Here is an 18334-nt window from a genome sequence, read left to right as displayed (position 1 = left end):
TGCTTGTGGAGGCCGAAGGCTGTCTGTGTAAGTGGACACTTCCGCCATGCACACACACATTTTCCATTTTTATTATGTGTATAGATTGTGATCTAAAATATTTTGAATTTTGTTTTTATGTTTTCAAACATTTTTAAAAGAAATTTTATGGAAAGATGGGACCAACTTAGTTGTTGGGGCTCAGCAGCAAGATGCTGGGGATGCTGGGGATTCTGCCTCAGAGGATGAGGGAAGTGATGGATTTTTCACTGAGTCTGTGTGTGATCATGCTGAAATACAGCCAGAAATGCAGACCGTAGATCAGAGAGGAGGGCTGACAGCTGCAGAAGAGATAGAGGATGTTTGGAATTTGTTTCTAATTGGCCTTCTCAGTCTTCAGAAGATGGGGAGTTATCCCACGATATGAGATTAGGCCTCCGTTCAGAGAGAGCAAAGGAAAGGTTAATAGAAGGTCAGAAAGACTCCTTGAGAAGCAGTCCTTGAAACCCAAGTCTTGAAGTGATGACCTCATGGCTTCTTGGTCAGGTTTGAGCTTAAATTAAGTGATGTTTCCCTGGCCTCTCCAGAGTAGACAACATTGCCTTAAAATCAAGTTCATGTTCAGCTCTCAAGTTTGACTTTGTTCCTGAATGAGTTTTGCCTTGGAAAAGTTCCTGTTTCATGCTTATGGATTTATGTTATGCTCTTGACTTCATGGAATTCACATACCTTGCTATCTTGGACTATTGATCTTTGTATCACAGCACCTTTTCTACTGCTTTAGTTAGCTACTATTGGACTCTGAGTGGTGCTGCGTGAAAAGGTGTTCCAGAGCTAGTGTACATTAGTTTCCTCATCACATAACTTTTTGGATGAATTGTCAAATTTCAACTAGATTTCAGTTTTGCAAAAAATTTCCCTGCCATTCCTGACCCCTTAGAAAGATTTCTCTGTAACTTTCCCACTGGTGCCACCATCTCGAATTCCCCCTTTCAAGCTGAGGCAGCTGTAAACTTTCCACTTCTGGCAGAAAAAAAACTTCATTTTGACTGATTTCTTTGTGTTCCCTTTTGGTTCATCTGGTTGTATACCTATGACAAATCTTTCTGAATGTGTGTGCATCTCTGTGTTTCAGGGTCCACTTGGCAGGAAAGGATTTCCAGGGAAACCAGGCCCTGATGGCGTAAAGGTAAAAGAAGAAGATGCTTTGTTTGTTGTGACCTGAAAAGGGGCAAAAGCAGGAGGGAATCCCATGGCTGCATCCATTCATTCCTAACACAGAGAGGTTCCCCCTCTTTTCTATAAATATTTTTGCTCTTCCTTTTTGCTTTCGGCCTGGAAATTCCAACTCACTGTGGTTTCTGCAGCATCAAGAATGATGGTGCATATTTTTGGAAACCACAGTGTTTCAACAGCACAGTGATCTTTGGAACTCTTTCCACTCTTTCCTTCTTTCCTTCCATGAACATCTCTGTGTTTCAGTCCGAAAATGTCAGTGGTTAGCCACCCATGTCTTCCTTTCTCTGAATTGTCCACAGAAGCCTCGTAGGGCATGGCTTCTCTCCTTCTGCCTCCCCCTCTTTTCCTAGAATGAAAATGTCACTTATGTATCTGACAAATGTCAGCCTGTCTGTGTAATTGCATTACAGACATCTGAGAAAAGATTTTTCCCTTACTCTGCTCCATGCCAGGCATCCTGTGTAGGATGTTATCCTAATTTGAGACTTTTCAATGCTTGAAGCTTCCCTGTCTCTTGCTTGTGACTTGCTTCAGCTTGCCTTCTTTAAGGCTCCTGTTAGTTTCAGTTGGATTAGTATACATTTAACAGGAACTTTTAAGAGAAAGAAATGGCAAAAGTTCCCAGTGAGGAAGACGAGAGAAGTTAAGAGCAGCATTTTCCTTTTGCTTGAGCCTAATCTCTTCTGTTCGCCCTTTGAGTTAATGACAAACTACTTTCACACTTTGAATCCAGTTTGTAGCAATTGAAGTAGTAGTAGTAGTAGTAGTAGTGATGATGATGGTGATGATGATAAATCGTCGATGTTGCAATCCCAGTCGACAGCAGAACTGAAGAGAAACAACTGGAAAAGCTGACATGATATGAGGATTTAAAGATCGAACTGTAAAGACGCTGACACAAGCCAGTCAAGGGGGTCCCAGTGGTGATCGGCACACTGGGTGCAGTGCCTAAAGACCTTGGCCTGCACTTAAACACCGGCACTGACAAAATTACCATCTGTCAGTTGCAAAAGGCCACCCTACTCGGATCTGCACACATTATTTGCCAGTACATTACACAATCCTAGACACTTGGGAAGGGTCCAACGTGTGATCCAATACAACGGCCAGCATAGTGATCTTGTTTGCTCTGTACTAATCTTGTTGTGTTTGTAATAATAATAATAATAATAATAATAATAATAATAATAATAATATACTTTATTTATATTCCGCTTTATCTCCCTGGGGAGCCCCTGGTGGTGCAGTATGTTAAACTGCTGAGCTGCTGAACTTGCTTACTGAAAGGTCACAGATTCGAATCAGGGTGAGGTCCCACTGTTAGCCCCAGCTTTTGCCAATCTAGCAGTTCGAAAACATGCAAATGTGAGTAGATGAATAGATACCGCTCTGGTGGGAAGGTAAGGGCGTTCCATGCAGTCATGCTGGCCACATGACCTTGGAGGTGTCTACGGACAATGCCAGCTCTTCGGCTTAGAAATGGAAATGAGCACCAACCTCCAAAGTCGGACACAACTGGATTTAATGTCAGAGGAAAATCTTTACCTACCCTTATCTCCCCAGATGGACAGAGTGGATTACAGTACACATATAAGGCAAACATTCAATGCCATTTTACACAGACAGTGACATATAATAGAAAGATAAGATAAAGGCCTTCCCTCTTTCCATCTCTAATGTCCGGAGGCAATGCTCATAGCCCAATACTCAAACCATGCTGGCTGTCACTATAGATAACTATAGAAACTGCAGTGTTAGCATAGCTGTAGCATTGCCCTAGGTTGGGAATGATTGGAAGGCACACCAGGTCAACTAATGGAACTGGGATGGAATGATCATGGTGATCAGAAAAAGCAGAATTGAGCTTGACAGACTGGCCCATCCCATGCAGTGGGATGCAATGTTTGAATGCTTCTTGGCAGGGGGTTGGACTGGATGGCCCTTGAGGTCTCTTCCAACTCTTTGATTCTATGATTCTATGATTCTATGATTCTAAGAGGAGAGCATGTCTTTCCCCATGGCAGTGCATGGGAGGCACTGTGCTCTCTTGGCACATCTCCACCAAAGCTTTGCAAAGGCATGAGTCCTTTGCAGCATTCATTCTCCTGGGCAGACAGAGACAGTCAAGATGGAGGAAACCCATCTGGCTCAAAGAGTGAAGTGGCTTCAGTCAACACTGTCTGGAAAAGCTGAGACCTTAATAAAACAACCGTGGGAAGAGCTCATGGGCAGCTGAAGATGATTTAGTTGCTCCAATTAGCAATTGTTCTGCTATCCGCACTGTGTTTGGGAATTGCCTGTGGTTAATTCTTCATGAACAAATTGGAGATTGTTTTGTAGTGTTTAATGTTTTAGTGTTATGAATAACTTTCAATAACTTGAAAGCATACTTTTTATTGCAATTTTCCAGTAAGAGAAATAAGGACTGCTTGAATATCAAGCAAAAATTGGGCGCTAGAAACAATATCGTACGAAAGTTGACTGGCACAGCCTGGGGATCACAACCAGACACAATGAAGACATCTGGCCTTGTTCTTTGCTACACTACTGCTGAGTATGCATGCTCAGTGTGGAACACATCTCACTATGTTAAAACAGTAGATGTGACTCTTAATGAGATATAGCACATTATCACAGGCTGTCTGCGCCCTACACCACTGGAGAAATAGCACTGTTTAGCCGGTATTGCACCACCTGACATCCACCGGGAAGTAGCAGCCAGTAATGAAAGGACAAAAGCAGTGACATCCCTGGCCTGTCTCCTGTTCGGATATCAACCAGTATGCCGGCACCTTAAATCAAGAAATAGCTTTCTAAGATCTACAGAGATACTCACAGGAACACCTCAGCAAGCAAGAGTCCAAAAGTGGCAGGCTAAAACCTGGAACCTCAATCCATGGCTGATACCAAATGAGAGGCATCCTCCTGGGCACACAGAAGACTGGGCAACTTGGAAGGTGCTGAACAGACTGTGCTCTGGGACCACGAGATGCAGAGCTAACCTTAAGAAATGGGGCCACAAAGAGGAGTCCATGACATGTGAGTGTGGAGAAGAACAAATCACAGACCACCTGTTGCAAAGCAGCCTGAACTCTGCCACATGCACAATAGAGGACCTTCTTATAACGACTGTATATACTCGAGTATAAGCCTAGTTTTTCACCCCCTTTTTTAGGCTGAAAAAGTTCCCCTCGGCTTATACACGAGTCAAGGTTATTTTTTATTTTACTCTGTTATTAGAATTATTTTTATTATATTTATTATTTTACTCTATTATTACTGCTACTACTACTACTACTACTACTACTATTACATTTACTGTATTATTATTTTTATTACATTTATTATTTTACTCTATTTATTATTATTATATTTATCATTTTACTCTATCATTGTTATTACTTTATTACTACTATTATTAAATGTCCATTATTTACTCTATTATTTTTATTACATGTTATTACATTTATTATTTGACTATTATTATTGGTAATAGGTAAGCACATTTATATTGAAGGAATAATGATTGAATCAGAGTTGGTCAGTCTTATCTTAACTTACAGTTTTATGTAAATACTCAAAAACATTTAACCTACTGATGATTACCAGTGGCAGCTACATTTCTCACCCTCGGCTTATACTCGAGTCAATACGCTTTTCCAGTTTTTTTGTGATAAAATTAGGTGTCTCGGCTGATATTCAGGTCGGCTTATATTTGAGTATATACGGTACATCAGAAGCACTCCAAGTGACCAGCTACTGTTCAAATGACATTTCATATAATGCCAAGTTTTTAAACTTTGTGTTTTCTCAAATACATCACAACTGTACCCTTGGTTTGCTCCTGATACAATAAGTAAATAGTAAGAGAAAGGATATAGAGAACTTTTACAGAGCAACTGTTAGACATACAGACATACAGATTCTATGTAACGTTATTGAATCCACAAACAACCTAAAAAAAGCGAGGTTACATTTTTACTTTGCATTCACATTACCCATACACATTTACTCATCCTTATGCATCTAAATATTACCTTATCCTTTCGCCATCCTTGGAAAAGCACCTGCTTAGGCCAGACCCTGCTTTCCCTGCAGCCTGCCAAAGCACAGTTCCAAAACTTCCAAACTGCATCCTCTTTCCCTGAGAACTATGCTTGTTTTTCCTACAGCAGAAACTGACTCCCTGCAAATGTATCATGACTCCAAAATCACACTCCTTTCTCTTCCCTTGAGAAAAGGAGCAAGTGACCAGATTGCGTTCCATTGCATATCTGCCACTCCCAAAGATACACTATCTCTCTCCTTCCGTGGAACAGAGCATGGCAGGTGGGCCAAACTTCTCCGGTCTGCCACATTTTTTGGAATATTAGGGGGTCTATTATATAGCAATATTTCTTGCTGATGTTGTTCCAAAGTTGTAACTGAATAATAGATGTTTTTTTCCATCCTGAAACATCCTAGCTTTATCTCATTTCTTGGCAAATGTTGACTCTCTTTAATTGGTATTGGTAAACGTAAGGAGCCTTGTGTTGACTTCTTTCTTAATGTAAGGAACCTTGTAAACATTTCCTTAACTTAAAGAGACATTACCTCTGATAAGGTATCTCAGAAGATAGTTTTTTAAGTGCAAAAAATATGGCAGTTTGTAAGACTATTATGTTGCTTCCGTCTCTCTTAATTAAGGGTGAACCGGGGAATTCAGGCCGACCAGGAAAAGTTGGTGAGCTGGTAAGTATTCCTTATATATGATACTTCTGGGCTCATATTTCTTGAGGAAAAGGCTTGTGTGCTGAAGATTGTTTTGATAGGTCTAACTGTAGCTGTTTCGTGTTGCCCTCTTGTTTGGATTTGAAATTGTCAGCTTGCTTTGACGACTACAAAACACACAATGCAGAGTAAGCGCTAATGAAAAATGCATAAAGTTACCTAGAGGCATTGAAGAAGAATGGAAAATATTGAAAGAGTAGTACAGTAGTTCTCAGCCTGTGGGTCCCCAGGTGGTGGGGAATGCCATACATTTCTGGTAGGCCTACAACTACCAGAAATCCCAGACAGTTTACCAGACAGTTGAAGGCCAAAACATCTGGGGACCCACAGGTTGAGAACCACTGGAGTAGTAGCACCATATAAAATCTGAATAAGCAGAAATGGGGTCAAAATTGGATTTCATTCTGCCAGGACTTTACACTCCAGAAATTGTTTCAATACATTTAGCTTTAAATAATAGAGCAGTCCTGCACGAGGGGCTGTGGTGGTGCAGCGGGTTAAGCCGCTAAGCTGCATAACTTGCTGACTGGCACGTTGGCAGTTCAGATCCATGGGATGGGGTGAGCTCCCATTGTTAGCCCCAGCTTCTGCTACCTTAGCAGTTCAAAAACATGCAAATGTGAGTAGATCAATAGATATCGCTTCTGCGGGTAGGTAACAGTGTTCCATGCAGTCATGCCAGTCACATGACCTTGGAGGTGTCTACAGATGTCAGCTCTTCGGCTTAGAAATGGTAATGATCACCACTCCAAGAGTTGGACTCACTGGACTTAATGTCGAGGGGAAGCCTTTACCTTTATTTGAATAATATTTATTTATTTATTTATTTATATACCGCTCTATCTCCCCAAGAGGACTCAGGGCAGTTTCCAAGTAACAAACACCAAAAACATACAGAATAAACAACATGAGCATAAAATTATCAAAACAACATCAGCATAAAATTATGTATGAGGCTGCTAGTGTGACTGTTTCAAAATCCCATCTAGCTAAATAATCAGAGACTCAAATAACAGTACATCAGTCTTTTATTTGCTCATGTTCAAAACCTTTTAAAATGCCCCTGCTTAGCCTCTTCCCTACATTATACGATGAATTCATTTTGTATATTTGTATGCCACTTCCATAAAGTAAAGTGTAGTCATGACTCATTCTAAAACTGAACTTGTCCAAAAGCAACATTCGAACGAAAAGCATGGCAAAAACCTGCAACCATCCCACTTGCAAAGCTTTGTCCATCACAGAGAATGCCAAGAGAGGAACTAAATAAGGCCAATAGCTGTTTCCTTTTACCTATTGGAAATAAAAGAGTTAGATCAGAGTATTTCCTAGACACATTCAGGTTGGATTGATGCGCAATGTGCTGAGAATGTCAGTGTTGTTCTTCTATGCCCAAATGAATGCATGCAATGTCCACATAGGGTCCATTGGGAATCCTTGTCTGCTGGTGGGGAATGCCATACAGTATTCTAATCCAGAGATATGAAGGGGTAGAAGAAAGCCTTCTTTTCTTAGAAGGGTGAATCACAGAGACAAAAAGGAGTAAACTCTCAGTCTCTCCATACACTTCTGAAACCATTCAACCAACCAAGTGCTGTGTAAACCTCACCGCACCTCTCAATCCCAGCTTGACTGCATGGAAGAGCCCCGCCATGGCTTTGGCCAGACTCCCTTGTGGGCTCCTTGGCCATTGGCTGAAGGCCCTGTGGCTTGTCCTGGCAGCCTTTTCCCAGTGGTAGAACCTAGTTTTTATGGGCTTGTTCAGTTTGAAAGAATCCTACTGATTGCCTGATCTGGAGCTGTGTGTAAATGGACTCCCCAAACCCTTCACCATAATCGTGGTTAGAGAAATTAGGAGGAACACTTTCAAGAATTCCTCCCCGGGAAGGAGAAGTCCTCTAATGAATGGTTGGTCACTATGTGGATTTCCTGCCAAAGTCACCTCTGGGCCACCTCTCACTCCTGCTTGCCCAAATATATCTCTTTTCTTCTGCAGTCCCTCTCAAAATGGTGACAGAAAGTGGTGTTACATCATATCCTATTGCCATTTGGAGAGAGACTACAGAGGAAAAAGAAGGAATAGCATACTTACCCTCTTTTTAGGGGGATTAGGAACTCTAGAGGCCACAAAAGCAGCATCTAGGGCAATGTTTCTCAACCTGGGAGGTCGCAAGGGGGTTTAAGAGGGGTTGCCATATGTTTCTGATGGTCTTAGGAACCCCTTTGGCAAAGAAGGCTGAAGATCTCTCCGCCTGTCCTCTTTTTGGAAACGAGAGAGTGAATCTCTCCACCAAAAGGCCTTCTCTGCTGTGATTGGCCAGCCTCTCAGCCAAGGCAGAGCTGTTTCTGAGACTCCACGCAAGGAGGGGAGAGCAGGTGTGCTCGGCGCATGGCAGTGTGGTGTGCATGTGGCAGGCAAGAAAGAGCACATCAGATTGGAGGGAAGCTCGCCCCAGCGAGTCCCTTCAAGACATGGGGGATCCTGTGTGGGAAATTTGGCCAAATTCTATTGTTGATGGGATTCAGAATGCTCTTTGATTGTAGGTGAACTATACATCCCAGCAACTACAACTCCCAAATGACAATATCAACACCCCCAACCCCACCAGTATTCAAATTTGGGCGTATCAGGTATTTGTGCCAAATTTGGTCCAGTGAATGAAAATACATCCTGCATATTGGATATTGTGGAACCCTGGTGGCGCAGTGGGTTAAACCCCTGTGCTGGGACTGAAGATTGACACATCAAAGGTTCGAATTCAGGGAGAGTGCAGATGAGCTCCCTCTAACAGCTCCAGCTCCTCATGCGGGGACATGAGAGAAGCCTCCCACAAGGATGGTAACACATCAAAACATCTGGGCATCCCCTGGGCAACATCCTTGCAGATGGCCAATTCTCTCACACCAGAAGTGACTTGCAGTTTCTCAGGTCGCTCATGACATGACAATAAAGAAATAAATCGGATATTACATTACGATTCATAACATTAGCAAAATTACAGTTATGATGTAGCAACAACAAAAAAATGTTTGGGGATCACCACAACACGAGGAACTGTATGAAGGGGTCACAGCATTAGGAAGATTGAGAAACACTGAGCTAAAACAGTAAGGACTGGAGACGACGTCTCTTCTTTTGAGAGGAAAGGATCACATATCAGTGGCAGAGCATATGCTTTTTGTGCAATTTGTCCCAAGTGTGGCCCCAGAATTCCACTTGCCTGAAAGCCAAGGGACTGCCTGTCAAAGACAAAATGGAGCTAGGTAGACTGACAACTTGGCTCAATACAAAACAACTTCTTATGTGTTTTTTTTGTATACTTGAGGTCTTGTAGAAACTCCGAAGACAGGGTGTGGGGAAAACAGCCTTTTGTTGGTCTGAAACAGGCATAGGCAAACGTGGGCTGTCCAGGTGTTTTGGACTTCAACTCCCACAATTCATAACAGCCTCAGGCCCTTTTTTTCCTCCTTGGCCACTTAAGCTGAAAAGGAAAGGGCCCAAGGCTGTTAGGAATTGTGGGAGTTGAAGTCCAAAACACCAAGTTTGCCTATGCCTGTTCCAGACCAATCAACACCACCCAAACTCCACCAGTGTTCACATTTGGGCATATTGAGTATTCCTTCCAAGTTTGGTTTTCCCCACACCCTGCCTCTAGAATTTCTCCAAGACCTCAAGTATACAATAAAAACATACGTTGTTTTGTACTGAGGACTATACACAAAACCAAGAGATGTATCTTCCAGTCTTACGTCATCTGGAGTAAACTGCAAACAGTGTTCTTCCTTTCCTCTTTCTCTATTAGGTTCCATGGAAGTAAATGTGCACAGTTAAACAAATGTGCACTTTTGAGAAACATGTGCAAACACATATTTCACAATTCTCAAAAGACACCAATTAAGGCATTGGTCAGGAAATACAAACATGTAGTAAGAAGAAATGCAATCTTGCAACTAATATTCAAGGGGGAGAGAAGAAACATCTGATGGGAGTCAGGGAAATGCCTTCACGTTGGGATCTTTTCATAGGAACCTTCAGCTGAGATGCAGAAAAAGGAACGTTAAGCCGAGGGAATCCACAAAGTGCAGGCACGGCCTGTAATTGGTTCCTTCTCGCTGTGTGTGTCTTGTGGCTCTCCTCTCTCGGCGCCTGAGCTTCAAAGGCCCAACTGTGGTTTCGGAGGCAGGACCAGCTGGCTGGCGCGCAAAGGCCCACCGCCTGGGAGCAATTGTGTCCTTGCCGGTAGCCAGCAAGAAGTTCTGGACAGTTTGCAAAGGGCGCTGGGTTCATTCGCCAAGCGAGGAGAAATCCTTTCTTGTTTGCTGCTCTGAAGTAAATAAACCAGAAAATCAATTCTGCTGTTGTTTCCCCTTTCGGTTCCTCTTTCTCTTCAGGGTCTGATGGGCTTCGTTGGTCCAGTAGGGGAACCTGGAATAGTCGGGGAGAAGGTAAGAAAGCCTGGCTCGTTGGATCATCTGCACAGCTCTGCAGGAGATCAGGAGTGGGTTCAGAAAGCACCAAATAATAGCCTTGAATAAATCTGAGCACTAAAATGCAATGGAAATTGGGCCTGCAGTTTTGAAATGCGACCTCCAGGCTTGATAGGCGAAGGTTTTGGAAAATGGAAATCTCCATAACCTTTTGAGATTTTATGATCTTTGGAAAGGCATAACCTTGTTAGAAGTCATAACCTCTTGGTAAAAATGGGATTCACCAGCATTCATGGTTTCTCAACTGTTTAACTGATGTACAGATTTGTCTTTGAACTGTTAGGGACAAAGATATGCCAATACACAAACATATATATTCAGCAGAGTTTCAGAAGTGTTATTTTTAGTTGCCCAAAAAACTCTACTCTCCCTTAAAATATACAGTAGAGCAGTGGTTCTCAACCTGGGGTCCCCAGATGTTTTTGGCCTTCAACTCCCAGAAATCCTAACAGCTAGTAAACTGGCTGGGATTTCTGGGAGTTGTAGGCCAAAAACATCTGGGAACCCCAGGTTGAGAACCACTGCAGTAAAGTCTCACTTATCTGACATAAACGGGCCAGCAGAACGTCGGGTAAACATAAATGTCTGATACTATGGAGTCTCCTACTATTACCTGTCTGATGTGGTGCTAGACACCTAGAATATTAACAAGAGGGACTCAAATGGTTAAGGCAAGGCAATGCCTCGGGGCCAGCAGGAAGTACCCGGATGCGGAAGAGAAGCGTGGAAATCACAGAGGGGAGGAGGGAGGACGCTTCCACTTCCAGTCCTCCTCTTTTCCCGCTTTCCTCCCTCCTCCTCCTCCTCCTCTTGCCTTTTTCACTTATTGGGAATGGAGAGAGAGTTGGGGAGCACTCCTTTAATTGAAGGGGAAATGCTGGAGGAAATGGGAGCTGTCGGATAAGACAGAAGGTCGGATAAGCGAAGGTCGAGGGTGAATCAAAAAGTTTTGCCTACTATGAACCTATAACCACAGGAGTTGCTCCAGATCATAGCCTGAGCTGTCCTCTAGACAAAACTACCATTCAACATAGTCAGCATCAATTTGGATGCATTTGCACCATTGGTTAACCCAGGCATCAAAACCATTTGGAAAAATTCAGGGTTTTGCTCCGTGACCCATGATTTCAAAGCTGTTTTAACATCATTCAAGTCACGGAATCTGAAACTTTCAGACTTCTTTGCCCAACATCGCACATTGCTGATATCCATTGCAACATCCCAATAAACCTCCTTCCAGCGATGACAGATTTTCTTAGGTGCACAACTTTCTTTTGCCATAAATTCAGTGATGACTATTTCTTTTAGCTTCAGATTCATGGCTCTAATAAGTCAATCAGAACAGTAGAGTAAGGTGTTCTCTATCATATCATGCATAGATTGTCCAGTAGCTCTGAAAGAAATAAGTTAGAGTGATGGAGGCATTGCTTTTTGACCCACCCATGTGTGTGTATGTGTGTGAGTTTGTATACACACACACACACACACACATTTTAAAGCACCACACTCACCCTGGGATTGCTCCCCCTTGTCCTAACACTGGAGAAAAGAGTCCAGCCCAATGCAATCTTAGAGCCAGGCCAAGCGCGCTGGGATTTCCTAGGCCTCGGGGACAGTGAGACTTAGCGCTTCTGCGTTATTTGCTGTGTTTTGTTAACAGAACCTTCTCACTCGGGCTTCTTTGTTGCATTATCTCCTTTAGGGGGACCGGGGCATGGTAGGACCTCCAGGACCACCAGGCGCCAAGGGGTCGATGGTAAGGAGTAAGTCTGCATTCTCTGGCTCTCCTTCTCTCCCTGGGAAAACAATAGCTCTCCTCTCCTGCAGTCTCTCTCCTCCTCTTTCTCACTGCCATTTGCTTTGCATTCCCCGCAGTGACTTGCTGTGTCCCGCCCCCACGCTTTGAGGTCAAGGAGGGTGCTTGACCTCAGCCGAGTTATAGTATCTTAGCACTCATGTGCCCGAGCATGGGATTAAGTGTGCCGACCACCCAGCACCTTCCTCCTCCATATCCACCTCCTGAAATCAACTGTGTTTTTACAAGTCTGCGAAAAAGAAAGCAATGGTTCTCTTTTTGGTTTATCGAGGAAGCCTTTGATGACTTCAAGTCATTAATCATTTCAAAGCCTGTGCAATTAGAGCGGCCAAAAGGCTCACTTGAAAATCCTTTGGTTTGTTTGTTTGTTGTATATCTACTACAGTAGTTCAGGTGGGTAAACCCAGGCCCATGGGCCTGGATGCGGCCCCTTGAGCTCTTTTCTCAGGTCCTCCTCTCTCTAATCATCCTATTCTCGCTTCTTTCCCTCCCTCTTTCTTCCTTTCTCCCTCCTTCCCTTTCACCCTTTCATCTTTCCTTCCCTCTTTCCTCCCTTCTTCCCTCTCTTTCCCTTCCTTCCTTCCTTCCTTCCTTCCTTAACCTTTTCTCTTTCCTTCCATCTTTCCTCCCTCCTTCCCTTTCTCTCTTTCTCCTCCCTCCCTGCCCTTGTCTTTTGTCCCTTCCCTCTTTCCTCCCTTCCTCCCCCTCTTTCTCCTTCCTTCCTTCCTTCCTTCCTTCCTTCCTTCCTTCCTTCCTTCCTTCCTTCCCTGTTTTTCTTTCTCCTCCCTCCCTCCCTCCCTCCCTCCCTCCCTTCCTCCCTTCCCTTTTGTCTTTCCCTCCTTCCATCTTTCCTCCATCCTTCCCTTTCTCTCTTTCTCTTCCCTCTCTTCCTTCCCTTGTCTTTCGTTCCTTCTCTCTCTCTTCCCTCCCTGCATTCCCTTCCTTTGGTCCCTTTTGTCTTTCTTTCCTTCCCTCTTTCCTCCCTTCTTCCCTTTTCTCTTTCTCCTTCCTTCCTTCTTTAATTCCTTCTTACCACCCCTTTTGTCTTTCCTTCCCTCTTCCCTCCCTCCTTCCCCCCCTCTCTTTCTCCTTCCTTCCTTTCCTCTTTCCCTGTTGTCTTTCTTTCCCTCTTTCCTCTCCTTCCTTCCTTCCTTCCTTCCTTCCTTCCTTCCTTCCTTCCTTCCTTCCCTGTGATGGCTGAATTGCAGATGGATAATAAAAATGCCAGGATTTTCATACAAACTTTTTTTGTTCTATAGGGTCATCCAGGAATACCAGGTGGAATAGGTGAACCGGGGGCCCCGGGACCACCGGTAAGTCATGATTTCTTTTCCTTGCGACTGACCTCTGGGTTCTCCTGTAGGAGTTATATCACTAACAACATTTATTTCAAGGGAAATGAAGTGGTATTTGAATTGACATTCCAAGTTGATGATATGAGCCCTATCCTGTGGGTTTCAACTTTATCATTTAGCAAGAGGGAAAGTGTTAAAAGGATACCCAAAAGGATAATTTTCTGTAAGACAGAAAGTGCCCAATGCATTTTTGTGAAACCTTATTCAGGAGTGTTTTTGCATTGCCTTCTAGGGCCCAACTGGAATCCGTGGCTCCCCAGGAGTCAGAGGCCCAAAAGGTCGTCGGGTAAGTCAATATTCCTCAAATGTTCAAAATTTGCCATGGACAGTGTGTCCCACTAACCTTCCAGGTGACAACAGGAAAACCTGTGGGGGTCAAATAAGTTTTTAATTTCCCCTACTTGAAACTCATCACTATGGGATGAACAGACGTCTTTTGTGAGAGAGCTACAGACTTCGGGGGGCTGTAACCAAGAAGACCATGTCCCTCACAGGAGTTAAACCTGGCAGAAGTGGGTTGTGGATGAGGGTCTCATGACAAAGGCAAGGGGTGAGCAGGGCCATTTGAGTGAGAGCGACCATTCAGACCTGGGAAATTTGGCCTCACTTGAAGTACTAAAAACTGCTTTGAGTCCCCCTAGGGGTGAGGAAAGCGGTATATAAATACTGTAAATAAATAAATAAATAAATAAATAAATACCATAGCCACTGAGTCAGCAGGAAGTGCATAAACATACACAAGTATTGACTATTTATTAGTTGACCCAATGGATCTAATCTTATTTGGGTTTAGGTCTTTGGGGGCCACAGCTCGGAGTACCTCAGATCGGTGAAATGAAGGGCATTGGGACCAAGACGCATTCCCCAGACTTGATTTAATAATAATATACTTTATTTATATTCTGCTCTATCTCCCCGAGGGGATTCAGTGTGGATTACAGAACACATATATGGCAAATATTAAATGGTGTTATACAATTAACAAGGACAGATAATACATAAACAGAGGTAAAGGTTTTCCCCATCTTTTTCCATCTCCTGCATCTGGAGGCTGTGCTTGACTCTGACCATGTTGGCAGGGGGTGCTGCCACTCCATCTTCCATGCCAAGGAGCTTTGTCGATGTAGATGTCCTCCCAATCAAATCACCTGGGTGCCTTTTATTACCTCCCCACTTAAAGTGGTACCTATTTATCTACTCACATTGCTGTTTTCTAACTGCTAGGTGAGCAGAAGCTGGGCTGTTGGTTGGGAGCTCACTCCAACCCAGGTTTTCGATTGGCAAGATTTTCTGCAGCTGGCAGTTTAACCCGCTGTGCTAAAGCCTGGCTCTGTATCTCTATTGCTTTTTTTTTTTTTAGTTAAGCCCGTTCCCTGTAAGTGTGATATTTGGCAAGGGCTTTGCCAAAGGCTCTCGCTGGCCCAGGTTTCCCTCCTTCATCTCCATTCCTGTCAATCCCTGGGCAAAGCAGGCAACCAGAAAAGTATGGCGCCGGTGGTGAAACCTTCCGGCCACCTTCACCCGGGAGCTGTCAAAGTCACTTAATTTTGGAAAGCCGCTCTCCAAAAATACTATTTTAATGAGGTGGAAATAAGGCAGTTAAAGAGTTTAGAAAGGCCAGCGGGAGTTTTCACTTTAACATAGCAAAAAGCCTAATCTTAGAATGAATCCGGCTCTTTCATATCCTGGGTGGCCAGGACCAGAGTATTCCTAGAGGTTGGCAAGTTGAATTTGGGCAAGTTGAATTTGGGCGATTGCAGACCATTCTGCATAAGAAAATCAAGTCCAAGCAAAGCCTCCCTACAGATCTCACAATTCAAGTGTTGAAACAGCTATTTGAGGCCCAATTCTCGCTCCTGACAACGTTTCACAGGAGATGATCGGCACCTGTGTGGCCAAGTGACATCAGCCCGTGGTCAAGACAGAAAAAATGATGAGGACAAGCACACAAGTGAGGAGAGGCTGCAGCACTGAGCCTCCTGGGAAAGGGAAGGCTCTGCCTTCTTTTCCTTGTCCTCCTTACTGAATTAATCCACAGTCTTTGCAGTTTAACCTCGGTTTGCAGCAATCTGAAGTACGCTGAGCATAGAGGAGAAAGTGGGAGAAGGAGAAAGAAACGCCACCATCTCCCCGAGTTCCTTCAGAAATAAAGTTATTATTTCATAACCAGATCACTACGGCGGCTTTTGAATTTGCTCACACGTCCGACATGTCTAGGACTGTGTAATGTATCAGCGAGTAATATGTGCAGATCCCAGTAGGGTGGCCTTTTGCAGCTGACAGATGGTAATTTTGTCAGCGCCGATTGTGTTTATGTGCAGGCCAAGGTCTTTAGGCACTGCACCTAGTGTGCTGATCATCACTGGGACCCCCTTGATTGGCTTGTGCCAGAGTCTTTGCAGTTCTATCTTTAAATCCTCATAGCATGTCAGCTTTTCCAGTTGTTTCTCTTCAATCCTGCTGTTGCCTGGGATTGCAACATCGGTGATCCATACTTTGTTTTTTTCTACGATTGTGAGGTCAGGAGTCTTGTGCTCCAAACCTCTGTCAGTCTGAATTCGGAAGTCTCAAAGTAGTTTGATGTGTTCATTTTCCATAACTTTTTCAGGTTTGTGATCCCATCAGTTCCTTGTCACAGGCAGATTGTATTTGTGGCACAAGTTTCAATTGATCATCTGAGCAGCGGTGTTATGCCTCTGTTTATAGTCCGTCTGCATGATCTTGCAGCAGCTGAGGGTGTGATCTATTGTTTCAGCTGCTTCCTTGCAGAGTTTACATTTGGAATCTGTCATTGACTTTTCAATTCTGGCTTTGATGGCCTTGGTTCTAATGGCTTGTTCTTGGGCTGCCACAATCAGGTCCTCCTTTGTCTCCTTTTCCCAAGTTCCATTTGTGAGCCACATCCATATTTTTTCATTGTCCATTTGGCTTTCAATTTTCCCCAGGCACTGTCCATGGAGAGCCTTCTTTAGCCAGTTTCTACTCTGCATTGTATTTTCATGGTATTCCCTCCTTGTCTTTTGCACTTGAAGCAGTTTTCTACTCTTGACTTCCATCAATGTTGGTTCTTGGCTGCCTTTCATGTAATCTGCCAGCGCATGTTTCTCTTCTTCTACCGTTGGTTTCACTTGCAGAAGCTCTCTTTCTGCCTCCTGATTTTCTAGGCAGGGCAAGCCTGTTGACATCACTACATGGGTGTCATGAGGAGTGGATTGTCATCCATTTCCTTGTTTTTCTGTCCAGATCATCCAGCTCTGCTTGCGTCCAGTTCACAATTCCAGCAGTATATCCGATGACAAAAATGGCCCAAGTGTTGATAGCCTTGATCATATTTCTTGATTGTATTATTATTATCATTATTCATTTCATTCATTAGGTGATCCCTCATAGCTCAAGGATTATTGTCTTCCAGATGTAGTGTCTTGGTGGTGGGTCCGTAGGTGGCTATGGGGCCCTATTTTTGATCTGCTTGTTCTCCTGCAGTGAGGACATCGGTTTTCAGATGGAAGGCGGTCCCGGTCAGGGTTGGCTTGACATGCCTTCCTCTTGGCATGTTTCTCCCTTTTGCCTTCCATTAATGCCTCTTTGAATTCTGCAGCACTTCTGGTCACAGCTGACTTCCAGTTAGAGCGCTCAAGGGCCAGGGCTAATTAGTATTAGTATTATAATAATGTGAACATTTTAAAAGCAGCTGAAAGGTGTGGTGAAGGAGGATCAATACAACACTCTGGCATTTCTGCTTGTCCCGGTTTTAATCTGTCAAATGTTGGGTGGTATGACATTGCTTGGGGGCCGTCCTGGCCCTAATCGAACACTGCTGTCACATCAGCTGAGACATCCCTATGATGTCAGCCACATGCGCTGTGAACACCCAAGCAGCTTTGTCTTTCCCGCCTTCCCTCTTCATAATCTCTTGTGAACAAGCCCTTGGTTTTGTTCTGCTGCTGAGCCCCTCACCATCCTTCCAATTTGTGCCCTTCTCCATCCAGCTTGTTTCTGATCCCACATCCAAGAACATATTTCAAATCAGAACGGAAAGACATGGAGGCCGCCTGATTGCCAGAAGCTTGCGGATTCTGCTGATCTCCATGTAGATGCTTCATTAGTCAGTTTGGTTTTTGAAGCCCAGGAAATAGCTAGTCTGGTTTTGATTGGGAAGAACAATGACTGATGTGTATGTATGTGTGTAGGACTCTCCGTTTTACAGATTGCGGCCCCCCGAAGACCCCATGTCGACTTAGGCAAAACCCCCAATAGACCTTTGATGAAGAATATTCCTTCTGAGACAAGAATGGTTCCCATTTAGAAGAGTCTTTCCTCTCCGCACACACAGAGTATCTCTCCCCCCGTGGCTTTTAGGAAGCCCGTTCTGTACCATTCTCCACAGAGGCATTTCTTTTTCCAAGGAGTCTTCAATTTTTTTTTAGCAAAACAATTTAATCCCAAGGATTAATTTTAAACACATGCCCCAAACCGCGTGTGTTCAACATGGCCTTTTACTCATGCGCCAAAGCCTCAGCGGAATTAAGTCCATGTGGCTGAGAAATGTCACCAACCCTGCTGGAGGCAGCATGGGTTGGCAAGATCGGATTCTCCAAATGGATCAAAATCTGGATCCATTTAGGATCTAGGTGATGCTGCAGGAGATGCAAATGCCCCATCGTTGCTGTGAGTTTTCCGGGCTGTC

At 43.8% G+C, this 18334-nt stretch overlaps 1 protein-coding gene across 2 annotated transcripts in view; it reads left to right on the top strand.

The window, feature by feature from the left end:
• COL27A1 (collagen type XXVII alpha 1 chain) overlaps window positions 1–18334 on the top strand; it is a 213135-nt gene that overhangs the window by 115306 nt on the left and 79495 nt on the right. For both annotated transcript variants that reach the window (XM_060757312.2, XM_067471901.1), the window contains 6 exons: window positions 1115–1168; window positions 5905–5949; window positions 10381–10434; window positions 12179–12232; window positions 13552–13605; window positions 13880–13933. In XM_060757312.2, the coding sequence (XP_060613295.2) occupies window positions 1115–1168; window positions 5905–5949; window positions 10381–10434; window positions 12179–12232; window positions 13552–13605; window positions 13880–13933 (315 nt within the window). The remainder of the gene's footprint in view (window positions 1–1114; window positions 1169–5904; window positions 5950–10380; window positions 10435–12178; window positions 12233–13551; window positions 13606–13879; window positions 13934–18334) is intronic.

This window comes from Anolis sagrei, chromosome 11, assembly GCF_037176765.1.
Source record: "Anolis sagrei isolate rAnoSag1 chromosome 11, rAnoSag1.mat, whole genome shotgun sequence".
NCBI lineage: Eukaryota > Metazoa > Chordata > Lepidosauria > Squamata > Dactyloidae > Anolis > Anolis sagrei.
This window is presented reverse-complemented; position numbering and strand designations above follow the sequence as displayed.